General features: G+C 36.1%; 1 protein-coding gene across 2 annotated transcripts in view; it reads left to right on the top strand.

The window, feature by feature from the left end:
- The window catches only part of ABCC9 (ATP binding cassette subfamily C member 9), a 145,975-nt gene that overhangs the window by 65,725 nt on the left and 59,589 nt on the right, over positions 1-20,661 (top strand). For both annotated transcript variants that reach the window (XM_007449372.1, XM_007449371.1), the window contains exons 17-22: positions 2,995-3,033; positions 4,484-4,585; positions 6,752-6,836; positions 8,124-8,204; positions 16,272-16,409; positions 16,541-16,666. In XM_007449372.1, coding sequence (XP_007449434.1) covers positions 2,995-3,033; positions 4,484-4,585; positions 6,752-6,836; positions 8,124-8,204; positions 16,272-16,409; positions 16,541-16,666 — 571 coding nt within the window. The remainder of the gene's footprint in view (positions 1-2,994; positions 3,034-4,483; positions 4,586-6,751; positions 6,837-8,123; positions 8,205-16,271; positions 16,410-16,540; positions 16,667-20,661) is intronic.

The raw sequence follows: 20,661 nt of genomic DNA, 5'->3' as shown, positions 1-20,661 counted from the left end.
CTTTCCCTCCAGTTCCTTTTATTCTCCTCTCGCCGCAGTCTACTGCAGTCTCATGTCTACCTCTGCCACTCCACTGAAACTATTCTAATCCAGTCCATCAGTGCCATCCTAGTTATTAAATTCACTGTGCACTTTTTTTAAAAATTTATTTTTTATTGGAGTGTAATTGCTTTACAATGTTGTGTTAGTTTCTGCTGTACAACAAAGTGAATCAGCTATATGTACACCTATATCCTCTCCCTCTTGGACCTCCTTCCCAGCTCCCCCATCCCACACCCATCTAGGTCGTCACAGAGCACCAAGCTGAACTCCCTGTGCTATACAGCAGGTTCCCACTAGCTATCTGTTTTATGCACGGTAGTCTATGTGTGTCATTCCTAGTCTCCCAATTCGTCCCACCCTCCCCTTCCCCCTTTGACCTCCTGTCCACTTGACGTTGTTGCCCATACCTTTCTTCTTCAAGAGGTTTCCTTGCTTAGTTTCCAGTGAAACTCACAGTCAAGTTTTCCTCTTAGAACTTTTGCCTGCTCCTCTCAATCCCTTCTGCAGATGTCTCTTCCTTGGCCATTTGTTAAATAGTGATGTTTTTCAAGGTTCCGTCTTTGTCCCCTTCTTTTCTGCCTCTATATGTACTTGCTGGGCCATCACATAGCTTCCCATGATTTTAGTTTCCTCTATCTGCTCCTGCTTCTTTGTTCACTTCGTTGTGATAAGCTAGCACTGTTGAAGTCATTTATTGGCTTTTCACTAGTAAAGGAAGGAATCCAAAGTCCTTGGGATCTAAGGCATATATTATGAGGGAAAATCATCCCAAAGGCTTCATTTGTTTACCAGATCTCTCTCCTGAGCTTCAAATTCTGCTTTCTGGCCACGGTCATTCTGCTATCCCTTAGGTATCTCAAACTGAATGTGTCTGATTCTGAATTTTATATCTTCCCCCAGCATATGCATTTCCTCATCTGTGTCCCCTGTCTGTCACTCCTTCCTCCCTTCCATCCCTTCCTATCGTGTCAATCACACAATCCTAGGTATCTTTGAACGTGTCCACTTCTCTTCATTCATTCACCATCACCCAAAGTCAGGGCACTGCGTTCTCATCTCCAGTATCTGACAGCTTTCAAGGCTCTCTGTATTACCTCCCATCTTGCTCCTTCCAATTTATTTGTTACTTTCTGCAACTGGAGTGATATTTCTAAACTGAACATGTTATCTCTTTCTTGTTTAAATCCTTTTAGTGTTTTCTGTGGCTCTGTGGAAAAGTTCAAACTCTGTAAAACGGTTTATGAGCCCCTTCGCTATGGCTGTTCACCACTTGTTTTGAAAATTCATACTTTTCTTCTCTCACCATTGACACCCACATTTCAGAAATGGTAAATTTATATCAGCTCCTTGTATGACCAGGATACTTTAAGGTCATCCAATATGTATTTTATTTGGTCTGAAATATTCTTCACCTTTTCTCCATCTAGCCCACTCTTATCCCTCTGGCATCAACTCCTCTATTTACCCTGGCTTGCCAGAGGTGGATTGGGTGTCCTTCATCTGTGCCCTAATATCACCTTTTGCTTCCCCTATCATGGTGTTTATTCCCTTGTCACACTCCCACCAAACAGAAAGCAACATGAAAGAAGGAATGACTTTTCTTTGTTTACTGTATCTCTAGTATTTTGGCACTAGGGGGTGATCAATAAATATTTTTCAATTGATATTAAATACATATAGTTGGAGTCAATCAATAGTAATTGAAAAAAATTGGTGACTTCCAAATTCATATCTCCAGTTCGGGCTGACATTTTCAAGTGTCTGATGGGCATTTCCACCTGGATGGCCGATAGGAAAATTAATTCATTAATTTCTGCCATACACCTGCTCTTCCTCATCTGTTTTCTCTCTTCCTCAGATTAAATAAAACCATTGAGTTCATTTATTGGTTTTTTTACCACTAAAAAAAATAAAATAAAATCCAAATTTTTTGGCATCTAAAGCATATTGTGTGGAAAATATCACTTGGGAAATTGTGCATTTCATTATTTTTATGAGCGGCTTAAATCAGAGAATAATCATTATTGAGAGGGAAGTTTTAGTCTGAGATTGTTTTTCCATACCTCTATTAACCACCCCATGATGTCATCAGAAACATGCAGTTGTGAAAATCTTATCATTAGAAACACTAAGCCAAACATCACCAAGTAATGTACTTAGGTACATTTTCTCCACAAAAGCATATGATGCTTTCCAAAGTGAAATAGGATCTATTCTTGGAGTTCTTGTAGACTTTAATTATGTGTGTGGTTTTTGAATTCAGAATGATGGAGTTCAACTAAAATATTAAAATTTAGAATAATAAAAAAATAGGTCCTCGGGTGTTTTTTCCCCAGTGAAATAGATATAACTAAACTTAATTAGCCAAACACCTTGTTTTACATAAATAATATCAATCAGTAATTAATTATACCCCAGTGTTGCAGTGTGACGATGCATTGTGTATGTCCGTCTTTCTTACCAGTTCCTTAAGGGCCAGGCTGTGTCTAAACCCTTCAAGTTTAGAGAGCAAAAAGTATTTCTTGTTATGCCTTAGGGTAACTGATTAGGAATTTAGATAGATTAAATTCAAATATTAAAGGTAGGGAGCGCTTGGAAACATCAAATTCTTGTATAAGCTAGGAAACTGTTCTGCAAAGTTTACCTAAATCTACACAGGTAGTTGAAGCAGAGTTGGGACTAGAACATGTCCATTGTATGAACCCAAATCATATATGAAAGAGAACAGTGCTGTCCTTCTTTTGGAAGCTTACTAAGTAATTATTTCCTCACTGATGAAGATGTAAAAGAAGACGGTCATTTATCTGGTTTGTCTTTGGGACTAATATCAAGAACTATTTGGGAAATGTAGCTATTTTATATGTTCAATGTTTATCTTTTACCTGATATGTACACTCATTCATTCTATATTTATATTTCATAATTAATGAACATTGTTTGCCACACTTGCAGTGTAAATGAATCTGAACCTTCTTTTGAAGCAACCAGAAGGTATTATTTCTATTTTAATCTGTGTTTAATAAGAGTAACTTCCTTCCTCGGACTTTACCTGATACTCCATCTCTTACTCCTAGTCATTTTATTCATTCTGATAATGTACAAAGTCATTTATTAAAATGCGCTAGCAGTATTTCCAGTAGCAGTAGTTCCCAACATTTGGAGGCTGCTAAAAGAATTAATTTGCCAAACAAAATGGCCCATTGTGTCAACTGTTATCTTCTCCATGAGTCACATGGGTCTCAACTTTGGCTGAAACTCAAATGTTCTTAGCGAATTGGATTTGGGATTTCATCAAATAAAATTGCATAAGAATTAATATGTATACTGTTTATGAGTTAAAGTGTGATGGGATCTGCTTCTAAGCTGGAGCTGGAGAGCCAAGTGCTTCATCCATTAAAAACAAAAAAACAAAAAACAAACATTAAAGGACCCGGGGTGGGGAGGGGGAAACAGACATGCCAGAGGTTGGGAACCACTGTTTTACCACACAGATGGTTTTCTAAGAGACTGCTAGCATACTATATATTATCATGCCTTCTAAACTCCTAAGACATAATGTTTCAGGATGATCACTGAGCATTTCTAACTACTTTTTTTCTTAACTTTATTCCCTTTTAACCTTAATTCCTTAATCAGTACTTACAGACCATAAACTAACTGTGGAAGTGTGAATTTTAAGCTGACCCCTTCCCTGCCCCAGTCTCATCATCTTCTGTATCTTCAATTCACATGCATTTTCCTAATTATTGCAAATTAAAATCTGATGTATAGACATCTGGTGGAATTTGCAAGCCAAAAAAATGGGGGACAGGGAGGAGGCTATCATTTTTTAAAAATAAACTATTTCAATATGTATTGAAATATGTGGTTTTTAAATGTGTAGTTTCGTTATTGAAATGGACTCCTCAAGATCACTCTTTGTTTTGAAATATTTATATTATCTATTAATATTATCTATTAGTTTAAAATATGTTCATGCAATTAAGCCACAAACACATACTATAATTACAGTATTAATTCACATCTTTTTAAAGATATTCATATAAAATTCAGAGTTATCTAAAATGCTTTTAATATAAAGTAAAATATCCGTGGCTATCAGAGAGTTAATTGCTATTTATCTTTAAATTATTTTTAAAATTATAGTCATTTTAAAAAATAACATTTTAATTAATAGTTCATACCATAAAATACTTCTTTAGCATACCAAAATAAAATTTGCACCTTGTGTGTTGTTTTAATTTAGTTCTCATCCCTTTAATTTAGTGGAATATTTAACCATTAATTAATAAGGTTGATGGCTGTTAAAATGTTCTCTTTTAGAAGTTCCCCATTTCTGTCTTTGAGATATTTTATCAACTTTCATTTTTCTTTGTTATACTAAAATACAGATTCAGCACAGCACCCTTGCTGTGTTTTGTTTTTCTTTTCCATTTTCCAGTAGGAACAGGTATTCTGTGGCTTACGCAGCTCAAAAGCCTTGGCTATTAAATGCTACAGTGGAAGAAAATATTACCTTTGGAAGTCCCTTCAACAAACAGAGGTAATTTTGAATGTATAAAATTTAGAGCTCAAATGAGCAACTATTTCTAATCCCTATCTTTGGTTCACGGTTTCTGGAGTCTTTTTGTTTTAAATTTTTATGGGATTATAGTTGATTTACAATGTTGTGTTAGTTTCAGGTGTACAGCAAAGTGAACCAGTTATACATATACATATATCCACTGTTTTTTAGGTTCTTTTCCCACATAGGCCATTACAGAGTATTGAGTAGAGTTCCCTGTGCTATAGAGCAGGTTCTTATTAGTTATCTATTTTACATATAGTAGAGTGTATATGTCAATCCCAGTCTCCCAGTTTATCCCCCCACCCTTATCCCCTGGTTCTGGAGTCTTTGTATCGGGACTTCCTTTCTTCTCTGTTTGCCCCTGCATCCGTCCTCATCACCTGCTCTATTAAGTCAACTCTTGTAAGAGAAGCCTCGTTGGAAGTTTCAGCCCATCCTATACAATTATTGAGAAGAATTTGTACACCAAAAGTAAACAGCCGAAACCGAAGTGTGTGTGTATGTGTGGGGAGGGGGTGGGCACGGTGCTGAGGTTGTTGGTAAACAGAAGAAAAATCTCAGTAAGGAGCAGAAGGGTTAACCGTGGACAGAAGTAAAGGAATACGGGATCTGAGGGGTCTGGTTACTCGGATACTCGGAGCAGCCAGAATACGTCCTCTTTCAATCATCTTTTAAACACCCGCTGGAGTGTACAAAGGCAAGATCCTTTCCTTAAGCCACCTGCATGAGGGGTAGGGAGTGTCCTAAGACCCTGAGCTGGGTTCTGAAAGTTAAGGAAAATTAGGTCTGGGGAGAGGCATGAGGAAGGGGGAAGGGAGAAGAAAGTGTGGGAGGAAAAACTCAAATTACATGGGATTGTTTGGGGCCTGGGAACAAACCAGACAGAAAGGAATCTGTGTGTATTGATGGCAGCAAACTAGATTGTAAAGGAAGGCTGAGATGAGACAGTCAAGTGCCTTAAAATCCAGCCGGATATAAATCTGACATTCTCGGGAGGCACAGCAAGTGTTAGAAAGGGGACTAACAAAGTAAATGTGATCTGGCAGTGTCATAAGAGATTTATGTGGGATGAATCTGTATTAGGAGCAAAAAGACATTTAGAAGTTTGTTGGGATAATGACCCAGGCATACTGTGTTTGTTGCCTGCACTTGGCAGTGACTGTAGAAATGGAAGAAGAGATGGTTGACAGAAAAGCATTCTAGAATAAGAATGGACAAAATAAGAGCAGGGGGAAGAAAAGGGAAGAATCAAGAATGACTTGAATATTTTAAGACCAAGTGATTGAGAAAATGAAGCCACTGGTATTTTCCCTAGCACTCCCAGTGCCCATGCTTCCCTGTATTTCCAGTCCGTCCAATTTCCAGATCCAGCCTTAGGTCAACTTGAGTACATCAGTCCTCGTCGTCTTCCGTTTTCTCCTCCCTTCAGCATCATGTTTGTGGACACAGATTCCCCACCTGTAACCCGTGCTTTAGCCCCAGTGAGCCTCCTCTTATCCCTCACATGCACCGTGGGCTTGTTCACCTTCGTGCAGTTCCTTAAGCCTCCCTTCCCTCATTTCCATTCCTGGCAAATTACAGCTCATCTTTCTGGATACACCTTACAACTCGCCCCCTCTCAAAGACGTCACTAATTTCTCAGAGCAGTCGGTCATGTCTTCCTGTGTATTCTAGGAGCACTTTATACCTACCCATCTATATTCAGTACCTAACAAGGTACATTTTTATTATATGTTTCTATGTCAATATTCTGCTCCATTTAATAGTTTTTTTAAAAAAACTTTAACCACTTTTGTCACTGAAGTATAATTTACAATGTTTTGTTAGTTTCAGGTATACAGCAAAGTGATTTAGTTGTACTTATTTATATCTATTCTTTTTCAGATTCTTTTCCATTATACGTCATTACAAGACATTGAATATAGTTCCCTCTGCAATACAGTAGATCCTTGTTAATAGTTTTGTAAAAGTGGGAACAAATATCTATTTATCTTTGTATCTACAAGCCTAGTGTAGAGGCTACTATATACGAAATTGTTCAATAAGTGTTTTATTTCAGCTTCCAAGACATTGGACCTGGGACTTAGTTTATGGGCAGTATGTTAATAGTGATCTAAAAACTCAAAATATTTTCTCCCAAAGGTACAAAGCTGTCACAGATGCCTGTTCTCTTCAGCCAGATATTGACTTACTACCATTCGGAGACCAAACTGAAATTGGAGAAAGGGTAAGCGATGTGTAGTTTAAGTAGACAATGAACACAAATCTAGAAAAGTCTTCTGGTTGTCTTTAACTTTTCATGGAGCATGAGAAAATCTGAGAGCTCTGGAATTATGTGTTTTCCTAGTGACAAGTTCTGGAAACAGGAGCACAGGAGTTCTTGATGCCACGTCTCTTAGGTATTTGTTGACTAACCAGCATACACTTCACATTTTGCTAGCTGCTTGAGAGTTCTCAGGGGAAGGGAAGCAGTCCCTGACTTTGATCAAATGTATTTTTACTTACTTGGAGTTTACTTTAGATTGGTTTGGAAACTGAGATTGCTTCCGACAGCTTCTTCCACTCTTGTCAACATCCATTTATTCCTGTTAAAGGGTTCTTTCTTCTTTGTGTAAACAGGTTTTACGTTGGCATCATACTGTTCTATGACTAGCTGAAAAATATTTATACCTGTATGTAACCATTTATAACAATGTTGGCTAAAATTTTTGACTCTTATAGGCGGCAAGTACTGGGCAAAAGGCTTTATGTGCATTATTTACTTTTACAGCAAATCTGTTATATGGGTGTTTTGTTATCAGTGTATTGCAGCCAAGAAGACCAAGGCTGAGAAAGGTTAAGGAACTTTCCCAGTCAGAGTCATTGGTGCAGGTGGGATTGGTCCAACTCTGTAGTCTGTGTTATTCATGGCTGTTCTTTATTGTAACCTAGTAGAGTGCTTAAGACATGACCTGGACTTCTCTGAGTCTTCATTTCCACGTGGGGAATAATGCCTACACGTTGAAATAGAAATAAGGAATGGAAAGCCATTCACACCAGCCTGGCGCATACTAAATGCTCAATAAATACTAGTTTTTCAAATTTTTATAATCGGTACTTGATTATAAAAGCATATCGCTGTGTAGTTCTGTTGAAAAAACTTGTAATATCGAATTTAAGAGGCATATGTTCAGTATACTACAGACACAATTCATGAAACTAGAAACAATTTGGGGATTACTTGCATCTTCAGCACTCACCTTGGTTTATGGTTATTAATGCTTTGGTACAGCAGAGTTCTCTATCAGAGTGAAAAGAGGATTAATGGTATCAGTCAGAAATTACCTTAATATAATTCAAGTATTGACCACTAAACAGCTTGCATTTTATCTTACTAATGTTATCACAATTTAATTAATAAATTACCATTAATTTAAGATTCTTTTAGAGAAGTTTGTATTTTAAAGGGAATTTTTTTATCAACAGATCATCTACTAATATAAAATGTGGATGTTTATGGATATTTCTTCTCTAGGGCATCAACTTGAGTGGGGGTCAGAGGCAAAGAATCTGTGTGGCCCGAGCTCTCTATCAAAATACCAACATTGTCTTCTTGGTAAGAATATGGGCTTTTCGTTTCTTTCTATTTCATTTTTCCCTCTGGACAAATGAGTCTTTAAAGAGACAAGTAACTCAAGGAAAGATGGTTTAACTTGTGAAATTACAGAGAATTAAGGGGAGACAAATCCTCCGAGTACAAATCAAATCAACATCAAGGTGAGAGTTGGGGGATCCAGAGGGACTGAGGTGCCCAAATGGTTACTTATATGAGTTTTTAAATCATGAGGATCATTAATGAAAGAGTATGGATGGTGCTGGATGAACTGGACAGGATCATAGGTCTTCTCATTTATATTTGCTAGCAAAAAAAGAGGGGCTGGAAAATATACTCTTGGTGGACATAGGGGTTAGTAAGTATGCAACTCAGGCTGTGGATGAGATATATCTGTGAAGCTTCCTGAAATTATTCTTAGAAATCTTGATACTAGCCTAGACCTACTGAATCATAATCTATAAAGGCAGAGTTTAGAATCTGTATCTTAAGAAAGCTCCATAGATGATTGTCTTGTATTTATATCCTGGGTTGATAACTTGCTTCTACCTATGGATCCATAAATAAAATTTGATGCTTATGTTGATTATGAATTTGCTCTAGTTTGGTTTCTCCAGAAGGATGTAACCAAAATAACTTAGCTTACAAATAGACAGTGTATATTAGAGACCAGCAGCCTATGTAAATACATCCTTCCCCTGCTTTCTCCTTCTGTGCAGTTATTAACCATTTATAAATCTGGTTCTTCAACCTCCTTTAGAGTTTTCACTCCATCTAAAATCGAATATCTTCAAATTTCGTGGAGTTTTCCACTAAATTTGGATCCATTACTGGGGATGGGAGTAGAATTTGGACATAGTGGTGGACGTGCACTTCAGCTTAATGTCCCTAAGAATACCTGTCCCCCAAATGTTCCAGAAAACACCACCATAAAAGCTATACCAGTATCTAGCAGTAACCTACATAATTATAAATCCTTTTCATAATGGGTGGACCTGCAACTGGAAATGACTTCTTGAACTTTGGTATGAAGTAATGATTGAACCACCTGAGGACCAAGTGACTTGGAAATCTGAAAGAGACAGAGGTTCTCTGAATGTAGTATTCTACTCCATTTCATTCCACTGCCTTCAATTTAATGACCCTTACTTCAGCTGTAGAATCATGGGATTCAAAGAAGTCATAGTGCTAACACTATGGATTCCCAGCCATTCAATGTAGAATTGCTTTTCATATTATCTCTAACAGCTTCTTGATGACTCTCTCTGAAGACAGATTGCTTATCTTTGAGGCAGCCTTTCCTTGTTGGTCCTTGTATGGGTTGCTATAACAAATTGCCATAATTGGTGGTTTACACAATAGAAATTTATTATCCTATAGTTCTGTAGGTTGGATATCCGACATGGGTCTCACACAGCTGAGATCAGAGTGTCTGCAGGGCTGTGTTCCCTTCTGGAGGCTACTGGGTAGAAAAGGCTTCCTTGCCTTTTCCAGCTTCTAGAAGTTGCCCACATTCCTTGGCTCACAGCTGCCTTCCTTCATCTTCAAAGCCAGCATCTCTGACCATTTTTACTACTCACTTCTCCCTCTCTTCACATCTGGGGAAGTTCTCAGCTTTCAAGGATTCATGTAATTAGCTTAGACCCATCAGGATAATCTTCCCATCTCAAGGTCTTTAATCTAAATCATATAGACATACCTTGGAGATATTGCATGTTTGGTTCCAGATCATCATAATAAAGCGAGCATCGCAGTAAAGTGTGAGTCACATGATTTGGGGGGTTTCCCAGTGCATACAAAAGTTATGTTTACTATACTGTAATCTCTTAAGCGTGCAATAGCGTTATGTCTAAAAAACCTGTACGTACCTTAATTAAAAAATACATCATTGATAAAACATGCTAACCATCATCTGAGCCTTCAGTAAGTGATAATCTTCTTGAAATAGCAGCATCAAAGATCCTTGATCATAGATCAGTGTAATATAATAATAATGAAAAAGTTTGAAAGTACTGTGAGAATTACCAAAATGTGACACAAAGACATGAGGTGAGCAAATGCTGTTGGAGAAATAGCGCCAATAGACTTGCTAGACGCAGGGTTGCCACAACTCTTCAATTTGTAAAAATACGCAACTCTGTAAAGCACAATAAAGTGAAGTGCAATCAAACGAGGCATGCGTGTATCTGCAAAGTCCCATTTGCTATTAAGGTAACATAGTCACAAGTTCTGGGAGTTAGAACATGGACATCTTTGGGGACCATTATTCTGCCTGCTGTGGATAGCTTTCATTATTTGAAAGTTATTATGTGACTGAAATCTGCTTCTGTGTATTTTCCATTAATTGATTCCCATTCTGCTTCTGCAGCAGCAAATATATTTCTTTTATATAGCCATAGTTCAGTATTTTAATATTATTGTCATTACTTGCCTTAATTTACTTTTTTCTAGGCTAAGCAAGCTTAATATTTTTAATTCTTTGACAATAATATAATTTTTATAACTTTTTTTTACCTTTTCTTAATTCTGGATGTAATAGTGTTTGTCAGGGTCCCTCTGAAAAAGCGTGTTCTAGATGCACTCTGATCAACTCAGATAATCTTAAAACTAATCGATCTTATGATCTAAATATTATAGTTTCTTAATTGTAGCCTAAAATTGAATAACGTTTTAGCAGCAACAGAATACTGTTGATGTGTTTTAACAATTTCCCCCAAATGAAAATATCTTACACTTCCATTGACAAAGCACTTTGAATCGCAGTATTATCTCATTTGATTCTTATGACTGTGCTGCTAGGGTAGATGGTATCCTCTTGTGAAGTGAGGAAACTTATACATAGAAAGGTCAAGTGCCTTACTCAAGGACTAATGACTAGTGAGTGATACAGTCTGGGCTAGAACTCCATGTCTTTTGAGTACTGTTTTTCTGATCAGCTAAGATTCTCTGGTATTTTTTAAAAAGTATTACTCTCAAGTTACTACCTGCGTTGTCTTTTTCTTTCCTTTCCCTCTCTCGCTCCCTCCCTCTCTCCTTCCTTCCATCCTTCTTTCCATCCATCAATGTTTAGTGAATGTCATCAATGCCATCTTATGTGCTGGGTAAAGGAAACAAAGTTTTCTCCTTTGTTATTCCTATCTTTAAGGATCTTACTTGTACAAATAATTAGTTAAGGTTTTACATTTTGCTCTGATCTCTAGTTAACCTTTATCAAATTAGCCTTTACACTGTATCAAAGCCATGTGAAATATCTTGATTATATATCAAACATATTAGTTATTTTTAAAGCTTTGTAGCATCTATAAATGTTCTGTATCAGTGAATATATTTTTAAGAGGTTATTTCCAAAACTGTGTCCATAAAGAGTATACTACTAAAACATATTCATTGAATACAGGAAAGACTATATTAGTGAGAACTGTATATATGTATATAAAAATAAATAATATATTACTGAAAATGAAGAATTGACCATTCACTGATTTGGCCATTTGTCAGATTGTCTGGCACTCTTTAAAGAAAGTATCTCCCCAGAATGTTAATACACAAACTGAATCATGAGAAATGATCAGCAATCCATCAAATCTAGATTATTATTAAGTTATATAAAAGGTTACATTTTACTGCAACACCAAGATGCCACATAATGAAGCCATGATGCCACATAATGAAGCCATATACATGATAGCAATCATTATTAAGGGCTTTTTATGACCTAGTCATGATTCTAAATACTTTATGTACATGAACTCACTTCATGCTCACAATAACATTGTTATTGTTAATAACATTGACATTGTTATTATTAATGTTACCTTTATTTATGCAATGATAATGTTGAGGCTTTGGGGGATAATTTATCCAAGGTCACACAGATAGTATAGTGAAGCAAGGATACAAACCCAGGTGATCTAATTCCATAGCCTGTGTCCTTAACCACTGCACTCTTCCTCGTTAAGAGATTCCTGGAAGTCACTAAATTCTCACTGTGGTGCTTTAAAGGGTTTAGCATGGTTAATCACCACAGCTTTATTTATAAGAAAATAATAATAAAATAACGCTTTAAAAATATTTTACAGAGACTTTTACAACATTATTTGATCTTTGCAGCAAACCTATGTGCTCTCTGACAGGTCTTTTTATTATCCCCATTTTACAGATGAAGTGACTGAGTTTGAAAAATTGCCCAATGTCAGAGATCTACTCTGTTAACTACTTTCAAATATGTAATACAGTATTATTAACTATAGTCATAGTGCTGTACATTCTATCCCGAGGACATGTTTATCTTACAACTGGAAGTTTGTACCTTTTGACCACTTTCACCCATTTTCCCCAACCCCACACCCCCACCTCTGGCAAACACCAATTTGTTTTCTGAATTTATGAGTTCACTTTTTTTTTTTGAATTCCACGTATAAGTGAGAGCATATAGTATCTGTTTTTCTCTGTTTGACTTATTTTACTTGGCATAATGCCATCACAAATGGCAGAATTTCCTACCTTTTTATGGATCTATAATATTTCACATTGTCTTTACCCATTCATCCACTGATGAACATTTAGGTTGTTTCCATATCTTGGCTATTGTACATAATGCTATAATGAACATGGAAGTTCTTAATGAACATTGAGATAATGATTTCATTTCCTTTAAATAAATACCCAGAAGTGGAATTGCTGGATCATATAGTAGTTCTATTTTTAAAAATTTGAGGGACCTCCATACTTTTTTTCCATGGTGGCTGCACCAATTTACACTTCCAACAGTGCACAAGAGTCCCTTTTCTCCACATTCTCACCAACATTGGTTATTTCTTGTCTTTTTGATAATAGCCTATCTAACAGATGAGAGGTGATATCTCATAGTTTGATTTGTATTTCCCAGTTAATTAATGATATTGAGCATCTTTTCATGTACTTGTCGGCCATTTGTATGTCTTCTTTGGAAAAATATCTATTCAGATCCTCTGACCATTTTTAAATTGGATTGTTGGGGTCTTTTTGCTATTGAGTTCTATGAGTTCTGTATATATTTTGGATATTAACTACTTATCATATATATGATTTGCAAATATTTTATCCCATTTCATAAGTTGCCTTTTCGTTTCGTTGATGGTTTCCTTTACTGTACAAAAACTTTTTAGTTTGATGTAGTCTCACTTGTTTATTTTTGCATTTGTTCCTTTTGTTTTGGGTATCAGAATCTTAAAAAAGCATTGCCAAGACCAATGTCAGGGAGCTTATCCACTGTTTTCTCCTAGGAGTTTTATGGTTTCAGGTCTTGTGTTCATGTCTTTGATTCATTTTGAGCTGATTTTTATGTGTGATGTAAGATAGTAGTTCAGGTTCATTTTTCTTACATGTGGCTGTCCAGTTTTCCCAACACCATTTATCAAAGAGACTATCCTTCCACCATTGTATATTCTTGGCCCCTTTGTTGTAAATTAATTGACCATATGTGCATGAGTTTGTTTCTGGGCTCTCTGCGCTGTTCCATTGATCTTTGTGTCTGTTTTTATGCCAATAAGATAATGTTTTGTTTATGATAGCTTTGTAATACAGTTTGAAATCACGAAGTATGATACCTCCAGCTTTGTTATTCTTTCTCAAGATTGCTTTGGATATTAGGGGTCTTTTGTGGTTCTATACAAAGTTTGGAATTGTTTGATTCATTTCTGTGAAAAATGTCATTGGAGTTTTGATAGGGATTGCATTGAACCTCTAGATCATTTTCGGTAGTATGGACAGTTTAACAATATTAATTTTTCCAGTCCATGAGCACAAGGTATCTTTCCATTTATTTGTGTTTTCATCAGTGTCTTTTCATCAGTGTCTTCGAGTTTTCAGTGCACAGGTCTTTTACCTTCTTGGTTAAACTTATTCCTTAGACATTTTATTCTTAAGTTTATTAAGTTTATTCCTTAGACATTTTATTCTTTTTGATGCAATTACAAATGGGGTTGTTTTCCTAATTTCTCTTTCTGATAGTTTTTTATTAGTGTATAGAAATGCAACTGATTTTTCTATATTGATTTTGTATCCTGCAACTTTACTGACCTCGTTCATTAGCTGTGTTAGTTTTTTGGTGAAACCTTTAGGGTCTTCTATAGAAAAATGTCATCTGCAAATAGAGATGGTTTTACTTCTTCCTTTCCCACTTGGATGTCTTTTATTTCTTTTTCTTGACTAATTGCTCATAGACTTCCAGTACTATGTTGAATAAAAGTAGTGAGAGTTTGCATTGTTCTTGATCTTAGAGGGACAGTTTTCAGCATTTTACCATTAAGTATGATGTTAGCTGTGGGCTTGTCACATATGACCTTTTTTATGTTGAGGTATGTTCCCTCAATACCTACTTCATTCAAAATTTTTATCATGATTGAATGTTGAACTTTGTCAAATGCTTTTTCTGCCTCTATTGAGTTTATCATATGATTTTTATCCTTCATTTTATTATTGTGGTGTATCACATTGATTTGCAAATGTTGAACCATCCTTGCATCCCTGGAATAAATCCAACTTGATCATGGTGTTTGAATATTTTACTGACTGTTGAATTCAGTTTGTTAATATTTTGTTGAGAATTTTTGCATCTATGTTCATCAGAGACATTGATCTGTAATTTTCTTTTCTTGTGGTGTCTTTATGCTAGCTTTGTAAAATGAGTTTGGAAGTGTTCTTTCCTCTTCTGTTTTTTGGAAAAGTTTGAGAAGGATTGGTGTTAATTCTTCTTTAAATGTTTGGTTGAATTCACCACTGAAGCCATCTGTTCCTGGACTTTTGTTTGTTGGGCAGTGTTTTTTGATTACTGATTCAATTCCCTTACCAGTAATTGGTCTGTTCAGATTTTCTAATTCTTCACAATTCAGTTTCTGTAGGTGTTTGTTTCTAGGAATTTATCCATGTCATTTAGGTGTCCAGTCTGTAGGTATATCATTTTTCATAGTAGTCTTATGATCCCTTGTATTTGTGTGGTATGAATTGTAACGTTGCCTTTTTCATTTATAATTTTATTTGAATCCTCTCATTTTTTCTTGGTGAACCTAGCTAAAGGTTTATCCATCTTGTTTATCTTTGCAAAAAATCAGCTCTTAGTTTCATTGATCTTTTCTGTTGTCTTGTTAGTCTGGATTTTACATATTTCCACTCTGATCTCTGTTATTTCCTTCCTTCTACTAACTTTGGGCTTAGTTTGTTCTTTTTTTCTAGTTTTTTGAGGTGTAAAGTTATGTTGTTTATCTGAGGTCTTTCTTTTTTCTTAATATAGGCATTTATTGCTATAAAATTCTTTTAGAACTGCTTTTGCTGCATCCCGTAAGTTTTGATATATTGTGTTTCATTTTCATTCGTCTCAAGATAGTTTTTGATTTCCTCTTTTGATTTCTTCTTTGACCCATTAGCTGTTCAGGAGCATATTGTTTCATCTCCACATATTTGTGAATTTTTCAGGGGTGGAGTTTATGGCGAGAGTGTGTCTCAGACTTTCCTACTTATTTTGATGTATTTTCTCAGTTGCTTAATGTGTCAGAATCACTCAACTAGTTTCTGGATTTCTTTCAGAGGGAATTGCTCCATGTGTAGCTGTATATTCGGTGTGTTCATGGTAGGAGAGAAATTCAGGAGCCTCCTATATTGCCATCTTGGTCTAGAGTCTACACCTATTTTTATTATTTCAACTTTATTGATAAAGTTTATTGATAAATTCCAATTATCATTTCATTCAATTGATAAACTCCAATTATCATTTCATTCTTTGTTTTGGTGTTTTGTTACAGGTTGTCGAGTAATGTTGGTTTTTGAACTTGGATATTCTATACATAAGAATTCAAACTACTTCGAATACTGTTATTTACTTTTTAAATTAGTTTTTAAGTGAAAGAGAAAATAGAAACTTCATTTTTAATTTAGTACCTTTTTTGTAATTTAAAGTTATTCAGAGTCTGTTTATTATAAATAGGATTTGTGAGATAATTTGCCTTTAGTTATTTGTATTTCTGCTTTCTGGAGGATTTAGTTACAAAGAGAATATAAAAAATTTTCATCATCTCTCCATTTTACTTGTCGTAGGATGATCCATTTTCTGCCTTGGACATTCACTTGAGTGATCACTTAATGCAGGAAGGGATTTTGAAATTTCTCCAAGATGACAAGAGGACACTTGTTCTTGTGACTCACAAATTACAATATCTAACACATGCTGACTGGGTAAGAGTTTAAAAGAAGTTTCATTAATTTTTATATTATTACAGTTATACAAACGCTTTCTGAGATAAAGATAATTCTCTTGGCCGATTAAGGATTTTTGTCACAATTCATCTAATATGTGCTTTCCTTAGATCATAGCCATGAAAGATGGAAGTGTTCTAAGAGAAGGAACTTTGAAGGACATTCAAACCAAAGATGTTGAGCTTTATGAACACTGGAAAACACTTATGAATCGGCAAGATCAAGAACTAGAAAAGGTAATTGCTCAGAGTTCAGAAAAGTTCAGAGTTGAGTTCAGAAGAGTCAGAAATATAGTGCATAATTACTAAAAAAACTTTTAGAGAAATATTACCATTTAATGTTTGATGATATAATAGTCCTCACCTGAAATCTGAAATAATTGTATATTTATATATCATTAATTGATAGACTACTTTGAAACTAAAAAATTCTAGTGATACCTTTCGGATGATGTGTTGTCAGCCTTTTAGAGGAATTTTATTTGAATTGGAGGCATATTACAATCATGTGTGTGTTTAAAACTTAAACTAGTTGCTCAAGCATGCTATTTCCTCATTTTATCTTATTTTTCCTATGTATGTCTTATTTTCCTCACCTGTAATATGAGAGTATTTTCATTCACCATTTACAAATGGAGGGTTGTGGGCAAAACAAAATCTGAGATGGTTTTGAAAGAAGGAAGAGCTATGAGCTGTGGGTATAGTGGTAAAGCATGTCTGAGATAGAGTTGGGGGGTGAAGGAAGGTAATCAGAAGGAAATAACAATAAAGCTTTATATTTGGATAGTTTTTAAAGTCCACAAAGCCTTTTTACATGATCTCTGTTAATTCTCACAAAATAAGCAAAAAATATCAGAAATAAGTAAAGAAAATATGATCTCACTCTTACAAATGAGAAAACTGAGGCCCAGAGAGGCTAAGTAATTTGCCTAAAGTTGTACAGTACATATAATAAGTGGTACCAATTGAATTTGAACTCAGGTCTCTACCCAATGTAATTCCAGTATAATGTAAGTATATCATTGAATGAAATGATAACAGAGTTGGAAACCAGATTGAGTATGATAAAAGAAACCAGATTGAGTATGATAAAAGAAGAAACCAGATTGAGTGTGATAAAAGAAGAACTCATGGTTGAGAGGTGAATTATAAATTGAATTAGTAAATTTTCAAAATGTTTTCTCTTGAGTTGGGACTAGGAAGTGTCTAGAATTCAGTAGTCCTGGCTAGGAATGAGCATTATAAAATGAAAATGCTTATATCAGCAAATTTCTGAAAAAAATCAAGAAATTAAAATGTATTATTTCATAAAGGAAAAAAGATCTATGTTTCAATAGCAAAAGGAAGATAAAAAGTCAGACAAACCATGGGATTGCTCTGTCTTCTGCAGCTTTGCCAAAGATCTCAAAAGTAAACTACAAACTTCTCAAAATATGGAAGAAAAGATATATGTAAAAGTCTTTAAGTAGACTAGGAAAAATCACAGAACCTTCGAAATGAGGATATTCATCAAAATATGACAATGTACAATTGGCAAGAGCCCACTTAAGAATTATGTGGTGGAGTGCTTGATTGTAAACTTACTGGGATGGTTCCAAATGACATTTTTTCAGTGGTCTAGATGCCAGGGACAAAAGAAAATGATGTAAGCTTAAGGAGTGGACCATTTATGGTTTACTTTGGAAAGAAGATCTGGCAAAACACACACACACACACACAGAGAGAGAGAGAGAGAGAGAGAGAGAGAGAGAGAGAGAGGATGCTCTTGGCTTGATTTTATAGTAATACTGATTATTGAGCAAGCCAGGAAGAAAGTCCATTACATTGTGTTTAGAAATGAAGTGATCACTCAAGATAGCCTAACTCTGTAATTAAAGACACATCACAGTGTTATAAATCAGCTGAGGGAGATATGGAGCAAGTTAAGGTGTGGAAAGGGCAAATCCAGTTGCGGGGTTAACCAGTGGCCAGTAGAAGCCAGCATGAACCATGCCCCTGCCCAGAATCCTCACCTGGGGCTGGAGGGAGGTTACTGCCACCCAGAGAAGGGCAGGCGCCTGAAATTCATCTGAAGGCAGGGAGAGTCACACTGTGGGGAATAAGACCGCAACACCTTGGGGAAGTTTTCATAGAAACAGCTTCTGAATATGTTCTGTGGCAGGATGGGGTGTTTGCCTAGGACACTGGTTCTCAACCAGGGTCACTTTTGTCTTCTTGGGGACATTTGGCAACATCTAGAGACATGTTTAGTTGTCACAGTTGTGGAGCAGGTGCTACTGGAATCTAGTGGGTAGAGGACAGGGATGCTGTTAAACATTCTACAGTGCACAGGGCAGCCCCCATGACAAAGAATTTTCTGACCCAGAATGTCAGTAGGTTGAGAAAGGCTGGCTTAGAGCCAGAGCAGATCAAGCAAGTGGACAAGGGAGTGAAACTAAAGAACTCACAAAACATCCCATCTCAGGGCTTTAGACAGATCTGTCAGTTTAAGGGTTAAGGGATAAGGGGGAAAGAATATGTTAAAAGGATAGAAATGGCAGCTATGAAAAGGAGAAGTTTATAACACTTTTAGCTGATTTAAACGTTATTAAAAAGTCTATCTTAGATGGCGTCACCCATTGTCTTCATAATGTTATTAAGCAAAATAAAGTAGTATCTTTGGACATTTCTTCCCCCAGCCTCCAACCCTCACCTTGACCCTTCACAGGCATCCAGTAAATATTTATTGGATGAATGAAACTAAATTTGTATTTACTTAATCCAGATATCAACACAATTTAAAATATTTAACCTCAAATGAGCTTAATATGAGCATTTACTCATAAGAAAAATGACTAAAGGTTAAAGTCCCCAAGATGTTAAGTCTTTTGTTCACACAGATTGGCGAGTTGAACAAGAACCAGATCTTCTGTTTTTCCATGTACAGGTTTATTTCATTTCGTTACACTGTACACAACGGATTAGGTCCTTTTTAATTTTGGGTTTTATTTACTCTCATGTACAAGTGTTGTTTTCATATCGTTAGGCACAATTAAAAGCTAATGTAAATGTGATGAATTGGGAGATTGGGATTGACATATATACACTAATATGTATAAAATAGATAACTAATAAGAACCTGATGTATAAAAAAATAAAATAAAATTCAAAAAGAAAGCTAATGTAAAATTGTCTCTGAAACTATACTATTCAAGAGACACTTTCGCTTTTACTTTTTTTTTAATTCAAGAACTTGGAAGCGACAGAGCCTTCTAGAATAGCAAGTCTCCTAAATCACACATGTTATATGAGGCCAAACAAACAAAAACAAAACAGGACCACTATCTAGAGACCGATCACCAAAGAAATATTGGTTTATGAGTGTCACAACTGTGATTTTTTTTTTTAATGTCAGCATGTACAGGAAGCTCTCAAATTAACATAGATTTGAAAAGTCTGTGGCTCAGTTATTTGGAACTCGGAATGCATTTCGCCACAGAAACAGGGAGATGGTTAGTTTCCCAGACTGTCCTGCAGAAGCTGATTTAACCCACAGTGTAACTGAACTGATGCTACTAGTCCAGTTACGAAGCCAAGGGGGCGGAGTGTTGGAAGCAGAGAACTGGAGAAAACAAAATGCTTTTCCCTTTCTCAGCACAAGTCAGGAGCAACCCTTAAAAATTTGCAGTTTGTTTTTGCCATTTTTCTCTTCTTTCTGCTTATCTCCCCTTCCCAGGGCTTTCTCCTAAACTGCTAGGCAGCTGAATACCCTCCTTTCCCATTTGCTTAAAAATTACCCACCTTCTGGGCTTCCCTGGTAGCGCAGTGGTTGAGAGTCTGCCTGCTGATGCAGGGGACACGAGTTGTGCCCCGGTCCAGAAAGATCCCACATGCTGCAGAGCGGCTGGGCCCATGAGCCGTGCCCGTGAGCCATGGCCACTGAGCCTGCGCTTCCGGAGCCTGCGCTTCCGGAGCCTGTGCTTCGCAGCGGGAGAAGCCACAACAGTGAGAGGCCCGCGTACCGCAAAATTACCCACCTTCCTTCAATTTCTATTGAAGTCCCTTTCTTTTGTGCCGTTCCCTTAGTGAGATGCTCAGTCAGAAATTCATCTCGATTTAATAATTCATAATATTACTGAATGACTGATAGTGCTTTAACCAATCCAGAAACACATGCATTTTTCAAGGAAGATATTTGTTAACATAGATGACTTTAGTTAGAAAAATTACAGGAGTACGTGAAAGTGACATAA

The sequence above is a fragment of the Lipotes vexillifer genome, unplaced genomic scaffold (genome assembly GCF_000442215.2).
Source record: "Lipotes vexillifer unplaced genomic scaffold, Lipotes_vexillifer_v1.1 scaffold135, whole genome shotgun sequence".
Classification (NCBI taxonomy): domain Eukaryota; kingdom Metazoa; phylum Chordata; class Mammalia; order Artiodactyla; family Lipotidae; genus Lipotes; species Lipotes vexillifer.
Note: the sequence above shows the minus strand (reverse complement) of the source record. Positions and strands in the feature narration are given on the sequence as shown.